At 28.5% G+C, this 19,799-nt stretch overlaps 1 protein-coding gene across 1 annotated transcript; it reads right to left on the bottom strand.

The window, feature by feature from the left end:
- Positions 1-1,385: 1,385 nt before the first annotated feature.
- On the bottom strand, positions 1,386-7,260 carry LOC111042615 (sterile alpha and TIR motif-containing protein 1-like). Its single transcript, XM_022327286.1, has 8 exons — positions 6,922-7,260; positions 5,582-6,116; positions 4,726-5,482; positions 3,167-3,319; positions 2,926-3,008; positions 2,767-2,860; positions 2,479-2,686; positions 1,386-2,385 (listed from the first exon to the last, which is right to left on the bottom strand). Exons 2-8 carry the CDS (start codon positions 6,027-6,029, stop codon positions 2,197-2,199), a joined length of 1,932 nt encoding a protein of 643 aa, XP_022182978.1. The 5' UTR covers positions 6,030-6,116; positions 6,922-7,260; the 3' UTR covers positions 1,386-2,196.
- Positions 7,261-19,799: the final 12,539 nt, after the last annotated feature.

Below are 19,799 nucleotides of genomic sequence, written 5' to 3'. Positions count from 1 at the left end.
TTTTAGTTAGATAACATATATTGTTATATGATTTGTAATGACTAAACGAATTCAAAGACGTTACAAAAATTGAATTCTCATAATTAATTTTTTTTTAACTTTTAGTAAATAATACTATTAGAAATAACTTACAGTATACAGGTAATGCATACGCTATATATTTTTTGTTAGTTACATTAGTTAGGTTATAGGATGTGAAGTTAAGCACAGTTAGATTTAGGCGGCAAATGTTTAATACTATTCATATTTTTTAAACAGGCGTTTTTAATTTTATTATGAATTGAAATTTTTTATCCCGTTCGTTGATTTTTTGAACCCTAGGATATTCTGATATTAGTTAGATTTTGTATAACGTTGTTTTATACGTCACCATGCGTTATCACATATAGTATGGCATCCATTGTTTATTTATCTATTTGTTTACTTTTACTATAATGTGATTTATTTGGTTGGCTAGGTTAGGGAATGAATAGAAATGAAATAATTGAATTGAATTATAAAATTCATTTGAATTATTGCATAGAAATAATATCATGAAATGTGCTTAGTGGGTAATATAGACTCATTTTTAATATACAAAATATGTATAAAATAATTTATACCACTGAATTCAAATGTAACACATCCATTACTATGACTTTTCTAGACACATACTGTACAGCGTTGCGGTTCTTAGTTGGCAACTTTTTAAATGTCGATGTTTTCACCGATTTCCAAGTATAATTTGACTCAACTTATCGGCTATCAGTAATAAAAAAACGATCTTATCTAGAATTCAAACCGTTTTAACTCCATAAAATAACCGATAGAGTGTAATAGATAGTTCAGTATAAGTTTATTGTTTGAAATTAATTTATGATTAAAAAAAAAAACTTAACTATATTTGTATATAGTCTTAGTCATAGGTGTAGTACGATAGTTGGCTTGATAACGTTGTAATCTAATAGCAGGGATTGATAAAATCTATCACTTTTTTAAAATACAAAATGCAATGTAGGTACTCAAATAAAATTATTGTACATAAAAACTACATTCCAAAACAGAATTGTTATGAACAAAATTTAAATAAATGCTTTTTAACTTTAATCAAAATACAAAATTAAAAATATACATTAAACAGTTTGTTAAAGTAAATCAGATGTTATAAATTGTACTTTTAATTTTAATTATTATTTTACAATGCTATATAATATGTTCACTATTAAGCTATATAATAATTAATAGCAGAATTAATGGTTTGCTTTCAAAAAAAAAATGTTTGTTTGAATATCTGTAGTTGATCGGAATTTCAATAGATAAAATAAAACAATTACTAAATCACCAATAAAATTTATTTTTAATATAAACATATTAATATAAATTGTATTTACAGAGTATATATTTGAAATCATTCATAAAATAGTTTTATCAAAAATCATTTAATCATTATGTACTGCACAGAATACATTATTATCATAAAATCATGTCTATAACAATCAATACTAACTTCACATTTGACTTGGCCGCGTTTCTAATTAATTTATTGTAAACATAAAATTATACTGTTCAAACAGTTTATTTAATAATAATATAATATAGGTAAATGCGTAATATAACAATAAGTGTAATTCTAATTATTGTTATCGGTGTCAGTGCTCAATTAATTCTAATTAAGAGGATATCAGAGCACTATTTGTTTTCTCTATCTGGCCCGCGCGCGACGTAGATAAAACGCATTTACGACGAATCTTTTTTTTTTATGTTTTTGAATAATCTTAACAGAAAATCACTCATTCAAGCCGAATACAAAGTCAAATACTAACACAAATATAAAACAGATACGTCATAACCTCATAAATTGTATTCTTTATAATTTTTGTTATAGATGATTTTAATCTAAGGTTACTCAAAACACACGAAAAAAAGATTTCAGGTGATTGCGTTTTGTCTATGTTGCTCGCGAGTCTGAGAGAGAAAACAAATATTGCGGTGATATCCTCTTAATGTTATCGGTGTCAGTACTAAGTTTATTTAAGATTTATGAGTATATAATCGAAAATGAACTAATAAAAATAAGCACAATAATAATTAAAAAAAGTTGTAATTATAAGTATAGGTACCAGTAGATTACCATAACAATATTATATACATTTTAATGCATATGGGTATTAATTTTGTTATGGTCTATGTACCGATAGTATAGGGTTATTTGAGTCGCTAAAATTGGTTCATAAACGTCTCCAACTTGTCCACGCACGCATCCTGATAATCGTGCACCCATCTTATCGAGTTGAATTCGCACAAGTGTTTCATGTCGTCTGGTATCAGTGCAGGCGGAGGCCAAGAGAAATTTTTGTCCAATACTGGTATTATATTGCACTGGCCTTCTCTCGCGGTTGTGACTTCCTATAGGACAGTAAACTAATTCTCTTAATATCTTGTACCATATTATAATATAATGGCATGGTGGTGCAACGTCTGTGCGAGGGGATCATTTACCTCGCGAATAACATCAAAATGTTCGATATCACGGGCTGGCGAATTCATCAGCTGCTTGTCTAATGAACCTGGCGTCAACACAACTATAAAGTTTTGTGTCTGTCTTATGGTCTGCAATACATTATTGCGAGATTCGGCGTCATTCGAACGTTTCACGTCGAGGAACACATTATTGTAACCTCGAATTTTCAAGTGTACTTTAATTAAGCTGTAATAAGTCAGTGTTGTTATTTTAACGATTTTTGTATGAAACATATTTTAATTTTACATAGGATAGGAGTTATTTACCTAGCCAGCAGTGAATCGGTGGATCGGTTGTAACTGATGTACACGCTGAGGCTACAATGTTTGTTTATGTTTTCTACGTACACCGCCGGCATTTCTGTACAATGTTTTTTAATTTAATGCATAATAATAATAATCTAATTCTTTAAAACAATAATTTACCCTTGATCGAGGTTATTATACAACTTCGGTGAACACCGTTTGAAATTCCACAGTCATTTTTGAGTTGGTCATCAGTTACAAACCTAAATTAATGTCAATTTATTATTTAAAACAATAATTGTTTAAATTTATTTGATGATAAATGTTAATTTATACTGTGAATGATTTACAAAAACAAAAATGTATGATTAATTTGGTATATCTTTTAAGGTCGAAATTGCAATGATGGAATTTATTATACCTCATTGAATCTCTAGTGACCCCAGCAATCAACATAGGATACGTGTACACTGAATACTCCAAATTGATTGATTTTAGAAACGAGTTTAAATCTGTTGTGTCAATACTACTGTAATCCGCTGATTGTTTTAAATTGTTTAGCTCCCTTACAAATCTAGAAAATATAAAAATAATTACATGTTTATGGGAAATCGATGTATTATAGAACATTTTTAATTTCTTAATTTAATTGTTAGTTGCTTACAAATATATTAAGTTTATAAATTATAAATTATGTGAGCGTCCTCCAAGAAGTACAAAACATAGTAGCGAAATCTTAAATAGGTATTCGGTATTAAAAAAAGTTATTATTTTAAAATTAAACGTAATAGCAGCGGAACGAGAGATAACGAAAAAATTCGAATTCCCTACCTATATTATAACAAAGTATAAAAAAATAACTTTTTAATTTTTAGCTATTCATATTGTTAATAACTATGACCTGCGTAATACCTACATGTATTACAGCGAATAATGAAGTAATTTAATAAGCGATAATACAAGAAATACAAATTTTAAGAGCAATAAAGACTGAAGAGAAAACTATAAACTCTTAATCGGTGTATGAAAACATCTATGAACTTATATGACATAATAAAGGAAGTGAGTCGAGCTATAGGGCATGCACCAATTGCGCCTAAATCCAAATTTGTATTTTAAAGTAAGTGTACCAATTGCGCTGCTTATATTTTATGATCCTTATATACTGTTTACAATTAAATATTATATTAAAAGTAGTATACTGTAATATATACTCTGTTCAGAATAAGAACGCACCGCACTCGCGCATACGGCATGGTGAGCGGTGTAGGCAGAGTGCGAGGTGTCGACGGCAATGGTCTGTTGTGGAGAGTGGGGCGAATGCTCAAACTAGAAGCAGTCTTCGTCCGCCTCCCCGGTGTTTTCTTATTCTGAACAGAGTATAGAATAATATTATTAAATTGTAATTACATAATATATTTATGTGTATTATTATAGGTATAGATTAAAAATGTACTAATATTATTAATATTGGCGATCATTGGACATGTTTAATGTACCTAGGTTTGTAATTTTTTTTTTATTGAATCTGAAAAAAACCTATTTATCAATACGCTTTTTTATAATATTATAAACGTTGCAAATGACAGTACCACTAGGGAGACGCCGACATGTGACCTCAAAATGAAAGAAAGGCGATCATTCGGATGCGCGAGCCGTATGCGTTCTCTAATGGCACGGAGTTTATCAACCTAGAAAATGACCTAGCGTAAGAAGTATAGTATCATTTTAAGCGCAATTGGTTAACTTCCGAACTGAAGTCCGTTCAGGGAGAAAACGGGGCGTGGTCCGACAAAAATCAGTCGTCGACTTCCATTTCCACTCTGCAACCTCACACTTTGGTTCCCCCCACTGTTTCTCATTTGCAAGCGTTGGTACTCGACAGTCACAGGACGAAGACGCAGCGCATGCGTAACACCACAATACATTTGGATAAGGTATTTTAAACAGTCAGTTCTCTAAGTGTATACTTATACAAACCTTTTTTTCATTATTCCGTTGAGTATTCCGATTTCGTTTCTCAATTCGTCTATGGTTAAACGCAATAGTAGATCACCATCGACTCGATTTTTCAATAAATTATCCGCAAACTCGGTAAGCCCAATTGGCTTGAACCATCTATGGACTTCCTCCGCGGACCATTGGTGAACACACATGTTGAGCCTGTTATTAGGCACTTCTTCGACAGTCAACCGACTTGATTGATCCCTTAATTCGGATGCTGTGTTATTAACGATCACCTTCTCCAGTGGTTTGATAACGTTTATGGCTCCGAATATACTTGTCTTATCAAGCTGCTTTTTGATTCTGGCTTTAGACGCTTTTGACGTTTCCTCGCTATTGGAATTAAAAACAGGAGTGCATTTTTCCATGCAAATTTGGCTTTGGCAACGGACATTGGCTACACTAAACTTGAATATTTCCGTCGGTATTTTACGTTTAATTATTGCTGTCCTGATTTCATTATCGGTAACCAAAATGGCAATGTAATTCTTGACATTGTCTTCAGTCTTAAACATCAATGTGAAAAACCGAGTGTGTATGTTATGCTTTATCATACAATTTTTGTGTTTTGGGCATCCATGCGGCCTCCATAAGTTGAATAGTGCATTGAGGGTTTGTTTCAGAGACACGAAATCTCGTCGTCGCCACTCGTCGAGAAGTACGCCCAAACCAACGAGTTCGTTGGGGTCAATGAAAGTGATATCGGATTGTTTGAATAAGTTTTCAAAGATTCCTGAAAAATACAATAATTTTTTTTTAGCACTGAGCTTTGAATTTTCGTTAAGAAAGATAAATGAGTATTTATGAATGTTTAAAATATAATAAAACTTACTGAAATTAAACTTAAATATATCGAGCGAGCTAACTTGAGTCTTGTCTTTAGGTACTATGCGCAAGAATTTTTCTTCTACGTTTTTCAATATGTAGTCGTTAGTTTCTGTTTGGCTTTTTTCCACAAGTCTATCGCTCGAAAATTGTACGATTTCATATTCGGACGCACAATTATTTTTAATCAACAAATCTGTTCCACCACAATGTTTGAACGTGTTCCACAAGGCATTGCTGAGCTTGTAGGTCTGCTCTTCCCAAGCATTGCAAATGATTTCAAACAGTTTTTTAAATACCATTGAAGATTTTTTGTCAACATGTTGTCTACTTATTAAGTCATTCACTTTGATCACCAGGTTTACCAGAAGCAATAAATTGTGTTGGGCATTTTCTGCTTCGAACGAGTTTGCGTTCTGTTGCATCGGATCTGCGTTGCCAAACATCGTGTACATCGGACGATAATCTTGACTATCTCGTGGTTAGTTCAAAACTATACGCCCCAGTTATCACTCAAAGAAGAATGATTTTTGGAGTGGTTTCTAAAAATAAAAAATAAATAGGTTGAACAATATTCGTAAAACAAGTTTGAAGTTGATATTTTGATAAAATTCGATATTTAAACGAAAAATAATTTGTAAGAACTTGAATGTTTACACCACTATATATGAAATCATCTATGACAGTGACATATCTACACAACAAAGAGGTACACTCGACACTTACTACCTACTAAATACACAGCAGAGCGACTTTCCAGATTTGTGTTTAGTAAAATATTTAAGCTGAGACATAACCAAAAATAAAAAATCCTTATCACATCTGTATCCTTTTTTTAAATATTATTTTTTACTGTTTATTTTTTAAATGTCTACATTGTTATATAAAAAGTATCAAATTTTCAACTACAGATAAAATATTTAAAATTGTTGTGATGTATGGACTTGTTGTTTAAATAGGAAACCACAAAAATGGCTCAGAGAACACACACAAAATCATAATTTACTATAGGTATTGGCCACTTGGTGGTTTAAATTATGTAAAGAAAAATATTTTTAACACCGTTTATACTTTTTGTGATATTCAGTAGTTAATTTCTGTTGAGACAATCACCCTTTATACACAATTCCATATGTATCATAAATATGTGTATACATTCAAGTGATTTTATTTTAGGAAATAATAATGGTTAAGTAATTTGTATATCATATCGTTATTATTATTTTCTCAATTATTTATACTTTTCTACGAATAAAGTATGAGTTTAATATTTCTACTTAATGTATTGAATACCAATCAATTTTTTGTATGAAATATATTTAATTATTTAAAAAAAACATTACTTACTAGGAACTGCTAGTACTCTGTATATATGCAGCAGACACTGTGTCGCCTTGATATAGATAACGGATGGAGATATTATGCGGTAGGTACGCTGCTGGGTAAGTACCTATACTACAGTGTGCCTAATAAGCGATGTTTTCAAGTCAAAATAGGAGTTGTACGAAACGAAAAAAGATGCGAATCAGGTTAATTGTTACAGAACAGACTCCAAAGCTGACGAGTGACAACTACGAATTAATATTAATAACTAAACCGATTATACTGAGTGGAAAAGAAATCTGAGACTAATAGCGTACTAGCAGTACCAATAGATAATGTTCTACACAAAATAATACAGCTCTGGTATACAAATTTATAGTTTTTCATATCTTACACTTTCGGTCAGTATCCCACCATTGCAGCACAATACTACTGCTGTGATCACCACGAACCTATCGGCCCACATTCTGACTCATAAATATTTATGTTAAATTATAAATACTGTACTATAATGTCAACACACTTTGTACTGACGGTGTACTGACCTTACTTTAACCATACCACATAATAACACCCAACTTAGATTGTAGATATACTATCAACTAAAAATATTGAAATTATTGCACTTAAAATTAAAATTATAAATTATAATATAATTTATTATTTTTAAATGTAGGTCCTAAATTTCAATGTTAGTGGATTACTTTTATTTGAAAATTCATTCCAAGTGCATAATTGATTTCATTTAACAAATACTGTAAAGGTTAAATTTTTTTGTTGCATTTTTCGCAATGTTTTTCCATTTTTATATAATTTTTTTTAGCATTTTCAGGTAATTTTATAAATTTTTAGTGCATGTATTAATACATTGTACTGTAAGATCTGTTAGTGTAAATCAGGAAATTCAAAATATTTTATCAAGAAATATTGTTTTTAATATATTTTATTCAACAGTTTTTAGGTATTTTTATCCGTGCCAAATGTTAACCATTCAGCTGTATATGAAAGTGATAACGTCTTTATCTCTAATGTTTATCATATGCATTTTATTACCCAACATAATTAATCAATTCATGATCATTAAATAAAAATCGTGTGTAATTGAAAAAATTGAAGTAAAAGTAGTAATTACTTTGTTAGGTATTTGTTTGAGCCACATGGGTACGATTTAAAATATACTAAATATATATATATGTATATCGTAAATCATACGTACAGCTCAAACAAATACCAAACAAAGTAATAGCTGTTTTTACTTCAATTTTTTCAATAACATACGATTTTTATTTAATGATCATAAATTGATTAATTAGGAAATTGTATTATTGAAATATAGCAAAAAATATATACATATACGTAGTTAGCTTCACTACTTTGTCGTTAATCTTCATAAATATTTTTCGAGTTTTTTTTTGCGAAAATAAAATAAATGCTTTTTACAATAACTGGTTAATTCAATAAATATTTATCACATTTTCACCAAAAGGGTTACAACAAATTTTTGACACCTACGAAAAAAACAGAGTGCTGATTAAACTGTGCTAACTAAAACTGTTGATTCAATAATAACAATAATATTGTAGCAGTTTATAATTTATATAATTTATACTAAATAGTCAATATACATTCCAAAAGAAACCTTAATAATTACAAAATAGGTGTTAGGAAATCTAAATTTAAAAATCTTTTGATAGAGCTTTATTGTAGGAATGTACAATTATTATTATTATTTAATTATTGGGGGTGAATTATATTATTTAATGACCCTCGGTAACTAGGCCTTTGGTAATTATATTATTATGTGTAGAAAATGGGACGCACTCCAATTGCGTACCAAAACTGGTAAACGAATCTTTTTGCGACCCGGACCCAATTCATGTTACCTTTTTATCTATTGTTGAGTGATTCCTAAAGTGATATTGAAATAATAAAGATACCTGTCAGGTTTTATAAAAAATTGAAACTGTGAAATCATAATATCATAGGAAAAACAACTTCGTGTGGTTCCTAAACGTCAATGCTAAGTACTTGAGTATTTCATTATTTTGGATATGGACTGAAGCCAAGCGTAGTTCTTGTATTTTTCTCTACCAAGACTGGCGGAGATGAAATCGACAACCTCCTCTAAGGTTTTTGGCCATGTTCTATTAACTGCATTGTGTATTGCCTTTTCAAAATCCACGTAAATTATTTTTGGAGAATATGAGGGATTTATTTTGGTTATTTCGTGATTAATTGCTTTAAATGCCTTAAAGTAACTCAATGTTTGTTTATCTTTTAATAAAAAAAATACAAGTGGAATATAAAAACCATTTTGTAATCCATGAATTGTGAATAACTGACAGAAAAATTTAGTGCAATACTTAAAAGTTCCACCTACATAAAATACACTTATTTTGCTAAAAAAGCTTAAGTTAGTTTGACATGAGAACATAACTATAATGCCAGTGTTCGAGTCATTAAATAGTATAAATTGTTCGTTGTCTGTAGTTTTAATTTCCATAGAATTTTAAAACAGAAAGAACATCACTTATAGCTTTTGGTATTTGAGAGTAACTTGTTGTGCGTGCATAATGCATATTATTTTCTACGTAACATCAGTTAATGTTAGTGTGGACAAGTTTTCTTCTTTTAATTGTCTATGAAATAATTTACTAGGTCATTCTGATACGTCTGTAATTGCTTTCCGTTTTAAACGATTGCTAAACTTTTGGCGATTTAGAATTTTTAATTCTAGTTTTTCGTGAATGTGAATTAAACCACTGACATTAACCTTCAGTTTATCTTGTGTATATATTCGTGAAAAAGCTCTGCAGTTTTTATTTGTGCATTTCTATCTAATATCTCCATTCGAATAACTTTTGTGATATCAAAATTTAAAATCATTAAAACTTTTAATGTTTCACCTTTTTCACTTAGCATTGTTGATATAATAAGTTCATTTTCCATTTTAATAAAACTGCAGACCACACCAAAATAATGTAAGTACTAATGAATGTTACTTGTTAGACAATTCTGGTGTCACTAATTGTATGAGTCATGCCTGAAAAGTGGATTATCTATATTAATCGGGCACCTAAATCTAATCACTGTAGTGTGAACATGATTAGCTGCATCATGCTATGTGAGATGTTGTCTTACATCACACCAAAAACACTTCGTTATAACTCCGTGTAAAAAAAGCTAAGTTAAAAAAAAAAAAAAATAATATTGATTAAAGCTTTAAAAGACGTGATATAATATGGAAATTAAGTAAAATGACATTTTATAATATAACGAATACCTATGATGACAAATAAGATCAATTGTTATGTTAAATACTTAGTCAACATATTGTTGATACATTATTAATTACTGTAAATACTGTAGAGGTAACTTAATTGTATTTATTTAAGTATACTTCTACGTCCTGCCAAATAGTTAAACATAATATGTTGACTAAGTATTTAACATTACAATTGATCTTATTTGTCATCATAGGTATTTGTTATATTATAAAATGTCATTTTACTTAATTTCCATATTATATCACGTCTTTTAAAGCTTTAATCATTATTAATTTTTTTTTTTTTTAACTAAGCTTTTTTTTACACGGAGTTATAACGAAGTGTTTTTGGTGTGATATCAACTATTTTCAATGTCGATGTTGATGTATTTTTAATCATATTTTTTTGATCATTTTTTTTTCTAACGAAATACGCTCCTTCTCCTTGTCATACCTAATTTTCCTTTTTTTTTGTATCTTTTTTACAAGTAAAAGCCATTGTTAAGGTATTATTAAGAAACTGAGTAAAATAAAGAAAGTTAAATTGTTAGGTTGTCGAAACAGCCCCCAAATTCTTCCGTAACTAACGCACTTGCAGAGTATACAAATAAAAATAATAATTGTTATTATTATAATTGTAAGAAAACGATATGCCGAAACGATCAACGCCAAATCTCTCTTACTGCACGTAAAACGTTACTTAGTAATATAATAATATAAGTATGAACACGTCGCGAACAATCGAGTGCAAACTGCAAATTACGAAATGGTTTGTTGTTTGTTTTTGCAATATTGTCAGCTGTCACCTTGGAGTAATAATATCGTTTGTGCATCGTCGTAGTACATCGACTCATCGCTTATCCCCACTCTTCCGTACGCAAAATCGGTCTTAAAAGTACTTTAACATTTTTGCTTATAACTTACTAACTATCATACCAATCTGCTAGCGAATTCTTCTGTTCCCATCTGCACAATATTTCTGATCGATTGATACTTCATACTACTTTATATGTTCAGCCGTTTGCCCTGTAGATGTTGGCAAAGAATTGACATAAATTAGGACGATTTTTCAATGTTAAAACTCGGTGTCCTGTTATTATACGTTAGTGGCTATTTCGCTATTTTTACTCCGTTTTTTTTTTTTACTTAGTTTCGCGCCACTACCGTCGCGCTGGATATAGTGTCTCGCTTGTAATCCATAGTTACATATTGATTGGAAAGTCCGTTTAGACCGTAATAATATATAAAATAGTAATAACTATAAAAGTTCAAACCAGTAACCACTAAAAGCTAGTTTTCATATAATAATATTATGTTTATGAAAAATATTTAATTTATTATTATTATTTTTGTTAAAAAATTTAAAAATTTAATAAAAATTAAAAATAAATTTTTTTCAAAAAGGTTGTTCTACCTGACCTGTGCACCGAGACAATGGTAGGTTACACTAGAGCTAAAAAAAGAGTTTTTGCTCTGAATTTATGATACATAAGACAAGTTAAGCAAGTCATTAATTTTGTCAATTAGTTAAATTTAAGAGACTTAAATATAAAACTTAATGAAGCTAAAAGTTAGAATTTAGTTTTTTTTACAGCTTGAAATTTAAATTAAAAATCCCTTTTTTTCAAATGTAAATTATTAAATTAAATAATTAATTGGGTTAACTAATATGAGTCTTCGTTTACAACGAGCATTATAAAAAACATTATTGATTGATAAGAAACTTAGAAATGTTCAAATGTGTCTGTTATTATCACAAAATAGGTACAAAATATGAATGATTAATTATTATAACCATCATCTTGCAATAATTAAAGAATATTAAAATGTATAAAAAAAGATAGTATTAAAGATAATATTAGTCAAAAATGTTGCTTATTATATTTATGCAGTTTTCGGTTTACTGTTTACACTATGGAAATACCATAGTGGTTACTTTTTTTTTTTAATGTATTGTTTTAAATTATTTTTAATACTTAAAATATCAAAGTATTTGAACTTAATATCTATTTAAAAAATGCTGTGTTTATAAATTTGTTTGATTTTTTTGGTTACAGTATTAACTACTATTACGAGAAACCTTGTTTTAAATTTTCAATCCGATGTTTTAAAAAAACATCTTTTAAATATTTAACAACAAAATAATTTGTATATTTATAAATAAACGTACCTATATGTGATTTGGATGAGTTTTATAAAAATTTCAACTTAAACAACTTTTAAGAAAAATTGGGCTTTTGTATTAATACAATTTTTAAATTTTTTTTATGACAATACTGATAAGAAATCCTTTACATTTTCAAGTATTTTAATAATTTTCAAAAATTATTTTTGGTTTATCGAAAAAAACAACTTAAAAACACTATGAAATATTTTATTGCTGTAAGTTTAATAAATTTCAAAATATTTTTAAAATCTTGTCATGTATGGGCAATATAATCATATAAACATTTCGTGAAGATTTAAAGTATCTACGGTTACATGTTTTTGAGTTAGACAAAAAAAAAGTTTGTAGGTATTCATATAAACAGTATTAGTATTCTTTTGAATAAAGGTTTGGTTTAAGTATCAAAAGTAAGAAGTCGCACACTCGTTGAAGTCATTTGAGTCACTATTATTTGACCATGACCGTCACCAGCTTGTTCCAAGTATTCGTGCACTGAACTTAGTCGTTTGTGGATAGCAGTACATGTGTAGACGAAGAGAAACTGTCCAATACTGGTATTATAATTTATATTACACTGTCCTTGTTCCGTGGTCGTGACTTCCTATGGATCATTTCATAAGACTTAATATCTATTGCACCATATTATTATTATGTAATCACAATAAATCACATGATAATGTTACTAGGGTGAATGGGTAATCCTTTACCTCCCAGATAATTTCAAATGTTTTGATTTTATAGGCTGACGAATCCAACAAATGCTTGTGTATTGAACCTGACATCAACACAATAGTGTGGAACTGTGGACCATCGAGTTCATCAATTAAAGTGACTTCAGCGTCTTTCAATAAGTTTTCAAACACTCCTAAAAAATAAACATAATTTATAACTATTTTATTATTATATTTCTAGAACCAAAATCATGATTTTTTCATGGAAAAGTTAGGGTAGCGGTCGCTGACCTTCGCTATCCTTGTCTACCTATTGTCAGCGCCACTATTTACTGGCACACTTTTAATTTGAATTTTGTAAATTGTTACCACCCTATAGATTATATGATTTTATATGATGAATAAAATAAAGAAATACATATTTTTCAACAATTTTGATTGTTAATTTATCATGTTTATTATGTATTAGGTCCGTTTTACTCACACAGTGATGTGTTGAAGGGATAATTTTCAAGCAATAAATTGCTCCTTAAAGTACGTACTATTATTTGGTGGGTACTGGGTAATCGATTTGATGCGATTTTGTATGATGGTTGAAGGTTACACGCTTAGACAATCATAGTATTTCATCAGATATATTTAGATAAATATTCACCAACATCTGCATCATTATTACAAAAATATTTATTTATTTAAATAAAACTCTAAAGGTGTATTACTATAATTAGTTATAAAGTATATATATATGTGAATTAAAATACTATTGGTTAAGTTGTATACAGTAGAACTCCGATTATCCGAACGCCAATCATCCGGACGTCCAATTAACCGGACGAGAAAAAAAAACGGCACATGCCGTTATTCATACACGTGTTTCATAATCGTTTTTAGATTAGATAAAGAATAGGTATATATTATTCTTAATAATATCCATCATTCCGACGCAGGTACATTAATAATTCTGAAGCTTTTGATGCATTGGATTTGGCGTTTAAATGGTTTGAGAGGCAAGAAGAATCGAACACCAGTAATTAAGGCTTATTTTGTTTTGGTTAAATATATAATAAAATTATTTGTTTATGTTTACGAATTTTAAATAATATTACATATAAATGAATAATAAATATATACAAACAATATATTCATACAATTATATAACTTTTGATATATCATACGCCAATCGTCCGGATATTTGCTCATTCGGACCACCCTTGACATTAATTAGTCCGGGTAGTCGGAGTTCTACTGTATTATATTCTATTTATTAACAAAATTTAATGATTCAACTTGTTTTTTTTTTTTAGATGATATAAATTTATTAGTACCTATATGGCCATGACTAACATATTTACCATGTACTTTGTTGGAAGTTTTGAATGTAATATTTTACAATTTTATTGTTTTAATATTTGTAATTTTTTTAAATTTTGGTAAATTTGATTATAATTTATAATGGCAGAGTAAACAATCAAATAATAACAAAATATGTTAAAATTATTGAATTTAATTTATAATTAAAATTACTTCTAAAAAGTATTGTACAAAATTATTTTGAACACTATTTGAAACACAAAGACATGCTTCAGTGACATGAATTCTATGGGTATGTTCATAAGTTATCGATAAAAAAAAAATTGAAGTTAAACAGATTTGAATTTTTCATACTTACAAGATTTTTTGTTATGAGTCAAAAAATAAAATTAAGTTTAAAGAATCTAAGAAATTAAACATTTTGAAACAACGTTTTCATTGAAATATATTGCAATATAATGCAATAATTTCTTTATATTTTACTATTTTATTTTCTATTTATTAACTGTAATTTGTTATGGTTTATATGCACCTACATGAATATTGGGATTCAATCCTTTCTTCATATGACTATTTTGTAAAGTGTTTTTTTAAAGTAAAACAATTTTTGTTGTGTATTCTTGTTGCATTGGCTTTTTGTTACCCTTTAACCTACCTCAATCAGGGGCGTCATTTCAACTTTTTTATTGTTGGTGCCAACATTTTCACAGGCCGTTTCAAATCATTAACGGGCCACATAGTCACCTTTTTTTGGGGGGGGGGGGGTGTTAAGTGGGGACAAAGACTAAAGGATATTTGTATAATTTATTTAATATGATGTCAGTTTTATTATTTTATATTTATGAGATTTCTTACTACCAAAATATAACGAGTAGATAATATTATAAATTCCCAAAAAACTACGGGCGATGGTTATAGGTTAGGTGTATCTTGGAGGAAGCTGATCAGGCCTCGGAGTAAATAATTACATGAGTAAAAACGGCGGGTTTTCTCGCTGGACTATACAGTGTTAAAGCATAATTAAAATGTTATTGTTGTGTGCTACAAGCCGAGTATAGCTGTTTACCAAGACGTGTCTGCGGCAAACATTCTTAATATTGCGTCATTGCCCAGACTGATAAGTAGACTGATCCATATGTACTTTTGGCTACTATCGAGGGCTGGCCGCCATACACTCATTCTCACGCACTATATAGCTTGTAAATTTTAAGAAAAAATAATGGTATACTACATGATATGGATGATATTGTTTTTGTTTTCATTTTTGTTTTGGTTGTCGATCAATTATAATATTTTCGGATCACATTGAATATTTTTTTGAAATAAGACACATTAGTACAATACATTTTTTTAAATACTAAAAAAAATTAAAAATGAATAAATAAATAATATGAAACACTTTGGTATATCGGCGCTTATATTTATTGTTGGCAGGCTAAAGAAGGCGTTTTAAAAAAAAATTTGGTGCAAAAGTACACCGTGCAGTCATGCAAATTAATTTAAGAGGCATTTATATCGTGGGGGGCACATTTTATCAACCGCATACTCTGCGAACAGTCTGCGCACGCCTATGGTTCAGACCGTCGAATTCCAATGTCTAGATAACCTTATACCTGTTGTAGGTGAGTTGCGGCCAGAATAACTATCACTGATTATCGATTTGTACTCATTTTCATGTTTTTATTGGCGGGTAAAACAAAATGTCTATGTAAGTTGGTGTACCAAAAATTGTTTCATACAACCTAACGATTCGGTATGCAACACTTTATTTTGCATATTTTAGAATGTTTTCATTTTTAGAGTACCTGTATTTAGAATTTCGTAATTTTTTAAGTTGTTTTCAACTCACCGAATCGAGACTCACATAATAATAATTGTTCAAGACGTATGAATATCGGAATTCTGTAGCCTGCGGGTTGTAATGTGTATACCGAGCATATTTGTTTGGTTTTCAGATGAAAACAAATTCAAATACAAAACATCATCACAGCTTTTTTATCATTAATTTAAATAATTTGTAGTTTAAATAATATAAAATATAAACAATCTTTTAATTAAAAATAATATGTTAGAATTTATTATGGTTTAATTTTAGAGTATATTTCTAGGCCATAACTGCATACATATTAATAGTATTATAGGGCACATAATTATTACTAGTTATTACACTTAATAGCAGCATGGAAACGAAGGTTTTATCTCGAAAATTGTATTGCAAAATCATGTTAGAAATAATTTTATTCTATAATTTATTACCTGATATTTCGGACTATTATTTATTTTATTTTGTGGCACCAATAATCTAAAATATAAAAAGAGTCGACAAACCCACTCGTCGGAAAAAAACAAAATATCTTTTTTAACTTAATAAAAAAACAACACATTTTTCGAAGACGGCTCGGTAAACCTCTACCTCTTCGTGGTGCTCACTAATAGGCTAGTGTGAAGTGGTAATTATTGTAATGTGGTCGCAATTCGTACGCCCCTCTCATACATCCGGGTCACCAATAGTATTTGGTCTAGGGATTTGGCCGAAATTCCACCAATACTTCTTGTTTCTTCTAAATGATTGATACCTAGTTGCTGTCGGGATCAAAATAAGTAAAAACAATCTTAAATGTGGTCCGTGAGTAAATTAGTTTCTATTTATATTTTTTATGTTAATTATAGTCAATTATAACTGTGGTATGAAAAAAAATTGAAAAAATTGAATGATAATAATTAGCAGTACAAATTATTGCATTTGATGTATTCTAAACAAATAGGTAATTAATATTATTAAATTATTGTGATTTTTCAATTTTCTTCTACTTACATGAAGTTATTTATCGTACAATTCAACATTTTTTAATATAGACATTTTTATTGAATTGGAAAAAAAATTAAATAAATAAATCAGTAATCAGCAATATTTTAATAAATTTGTATTGTATACTTGGTCTTAGCTGATAGTGTACTTATCTGCTATGTTCGTTTACAATTATTATTATAAAATTGTAATTCTTTAATTCTCTTGCACGTCTTGAAATCTTTTACAGTACGATTCAACATTTTTTTATTATAAGCATTTTTATTGGAATGGAAAAAAATGAAATGAATAAATCACTAATCAGCAATATTTTAACTAATTCATATGATATTTTGCGATTCTTAAAAATACTCGGTCTTCGCCGATAGTGTACTTATCTATCAATTTTCTAAACAATGTCTACAGAATCTCATACATAGTAATAAAAAATGTATGTAGTTCAAATAGGTAGTACTTTTTGTTTATAGACATTATAAATTAAAATTCGAACGAATTCAAATATTTAAATGAAAAATAACGATTTTAGTTATTTTGTTGTATAATCTAAAAATATTATTCGAGGGAACCTTGAAATTTTTAACGTACTGAATTATAATATTGTATTAACACGATGACATTTTCAAATGAAACGTATCGGGAAAAAAATGATTTAACGGTAAGTTACTAACTTATTTGATATAAATTACTATAGAAGCAATATTAATTAAAATAACATAAAATATACTTATATAGAAATGTAAGAGACATACCATCTTCGCTGAGAATCGTTTTTTGTACATGCAAAGATGAAAGATTTATCATTGAATTCAAATTTAACACATCCATTACAGTGACCCATACTCAATGGCGAGGTACACTCGATATTTACCATACAATTGAGTGGTTACCTAATTTGTATAAGTGCAATTCTCGGAAATTTCACCCGTATCAAGACGATCCATATTGCCAAAATTTAAAACTATCTAATAAAAGTAAAATATTTCTGCAACATGTTATGAGTATTAAATTGTTTAAATTCTTTTAATAAACTAATACAATGATGTGTGCAACTTGGATAACCGCTAACAGAATAAGAAAAAATATACAAATATAATTTTAGGACTATAATTAACCTTCAATTTTATTACAACGCAGTTCGCGTTTATCGCAACAGCAATTCCAGACGACAGACGTAGACACAACATTCAAAATTAAAAATACGATTAGGTATGTTTTTTCTAATATTAAATTACGTATAATATGTAACGACGATAACGATGTAGCATAATATGTCACATTTTTGTTACCTAGCCATGTCATTTTATTGACAATTGTATAGTCAATAGAAAAAGAACAAATATTTTTGAGTATTTTATTATATAGGAAATAAAAGGGGTAGTTACACATATTTTAATTAAATGCAAAATATGTTATCCAATAAGAATTATTGATGTTAAATCTTCCTAAATATTTAATAACCACACTTCAGTAATGGCACTCAGTCCACTTACCTGGAAATGTAACTTAAGAAAAAAATTATGGAAAAATTATTTTTCAAGTAAAATAAGTACTTAAAAAAGTAAATAATATTAATAAGTAATTCGAAGGTTACTATATTACTATATATTACTATATTACTATAAAGGTTATATTTTTGAGTTTATTAGTTTTTTTTATAAATAAAACCTTTTTTCTTTTTTTATTTAAAGTCGAAATACAAAATCTATACCATAATACATGCTAAGTATATAGGTCAAAAGACATATAACACAAGTACACAAGAAAAAATGCAGTGATTTAAGAAACCACCAAATGATGATACTATAAAATAAATAAAACCTAAATAATTTTTTATCGGGATCGAACATTACTATTAACATTATGATGAAACATAGTGGCCTGACAAATTTAATAACTTTTGTTCCAATCGATATTTTAATATAATATTGTGTATTTAAGATATAATTTATAGATGCTATAAGTGCAGTTCACATTTTTTTTTTTTTTTAATATTGAAAATAAAAATTTTTAATTTAATAAAATTTTTTTGGCAAAATTCAAAGCAGCGTATTTGTAAAACTAATTTTTAGAAAAATGTTGATGGTAAAAACGTTTATTTAAGTCAAGTGGTATAATTTTCCAATTTTTAAAATATCAAAATTTTATTTGAAGTAAACTATTTCCAAACAATAACTTTTTTTAAATATTATTTTTGGAAGATTTCAAGCATAAGTAAATCTTAAATTATTTACTATCCATGTAATTTTCATACTTTAACTTTCATCAATTTTTTCATTTTTATTTGTCAGGTATTTTTGTTAAATCATGTTCATCTATATCTATAGACACATATCTATACTATTATATAAAGAGTTAAAATGTTGAATAAGTTTGTGTGTAGGCCGTAGGGCAATCTCTGTAACTAGTAACTATACCAACTGAAATGATTCCAAAAAACCATTGACTACTCGAGTAACGTTGTGAATAGTAAAGCACAGAATTCAACCTCTAAATGTTGGTTCATAGTCCTCCCTATGAATTTTGTTTCTGGTTAACAAAATTTGAATATTTTTTGTTTATTTAAAAGAATGGGTTGCCATTGGTTACAGAAAATAAAATAGTTATTATGACTAGGTAACATTTTTTTTAAACATAATGTTTTTGGGTGGCATACAGGTTTTTTATTTTTACCGATTTGTT

This window comes from Myzus persicae, unplaced genomic scaffold (genome assembly GCF_001856785.1).
Source record: "Myzus persicae strain clone G006 unplaced genomic scaffold, MPER_G0061.0, whole genome shotgun sequence".
Lineage (NCBI taxonomy): Eukaryota > Metazoa > Arthropoda > Insecta > Hemiptera > Aphididae > Myzus > Myzus persicae.
The sequence above is the reverse complement of the archived record's forward strand: the minus strand, read 5'-3'. Positions and strand labels throughout refer to the sequence as shown.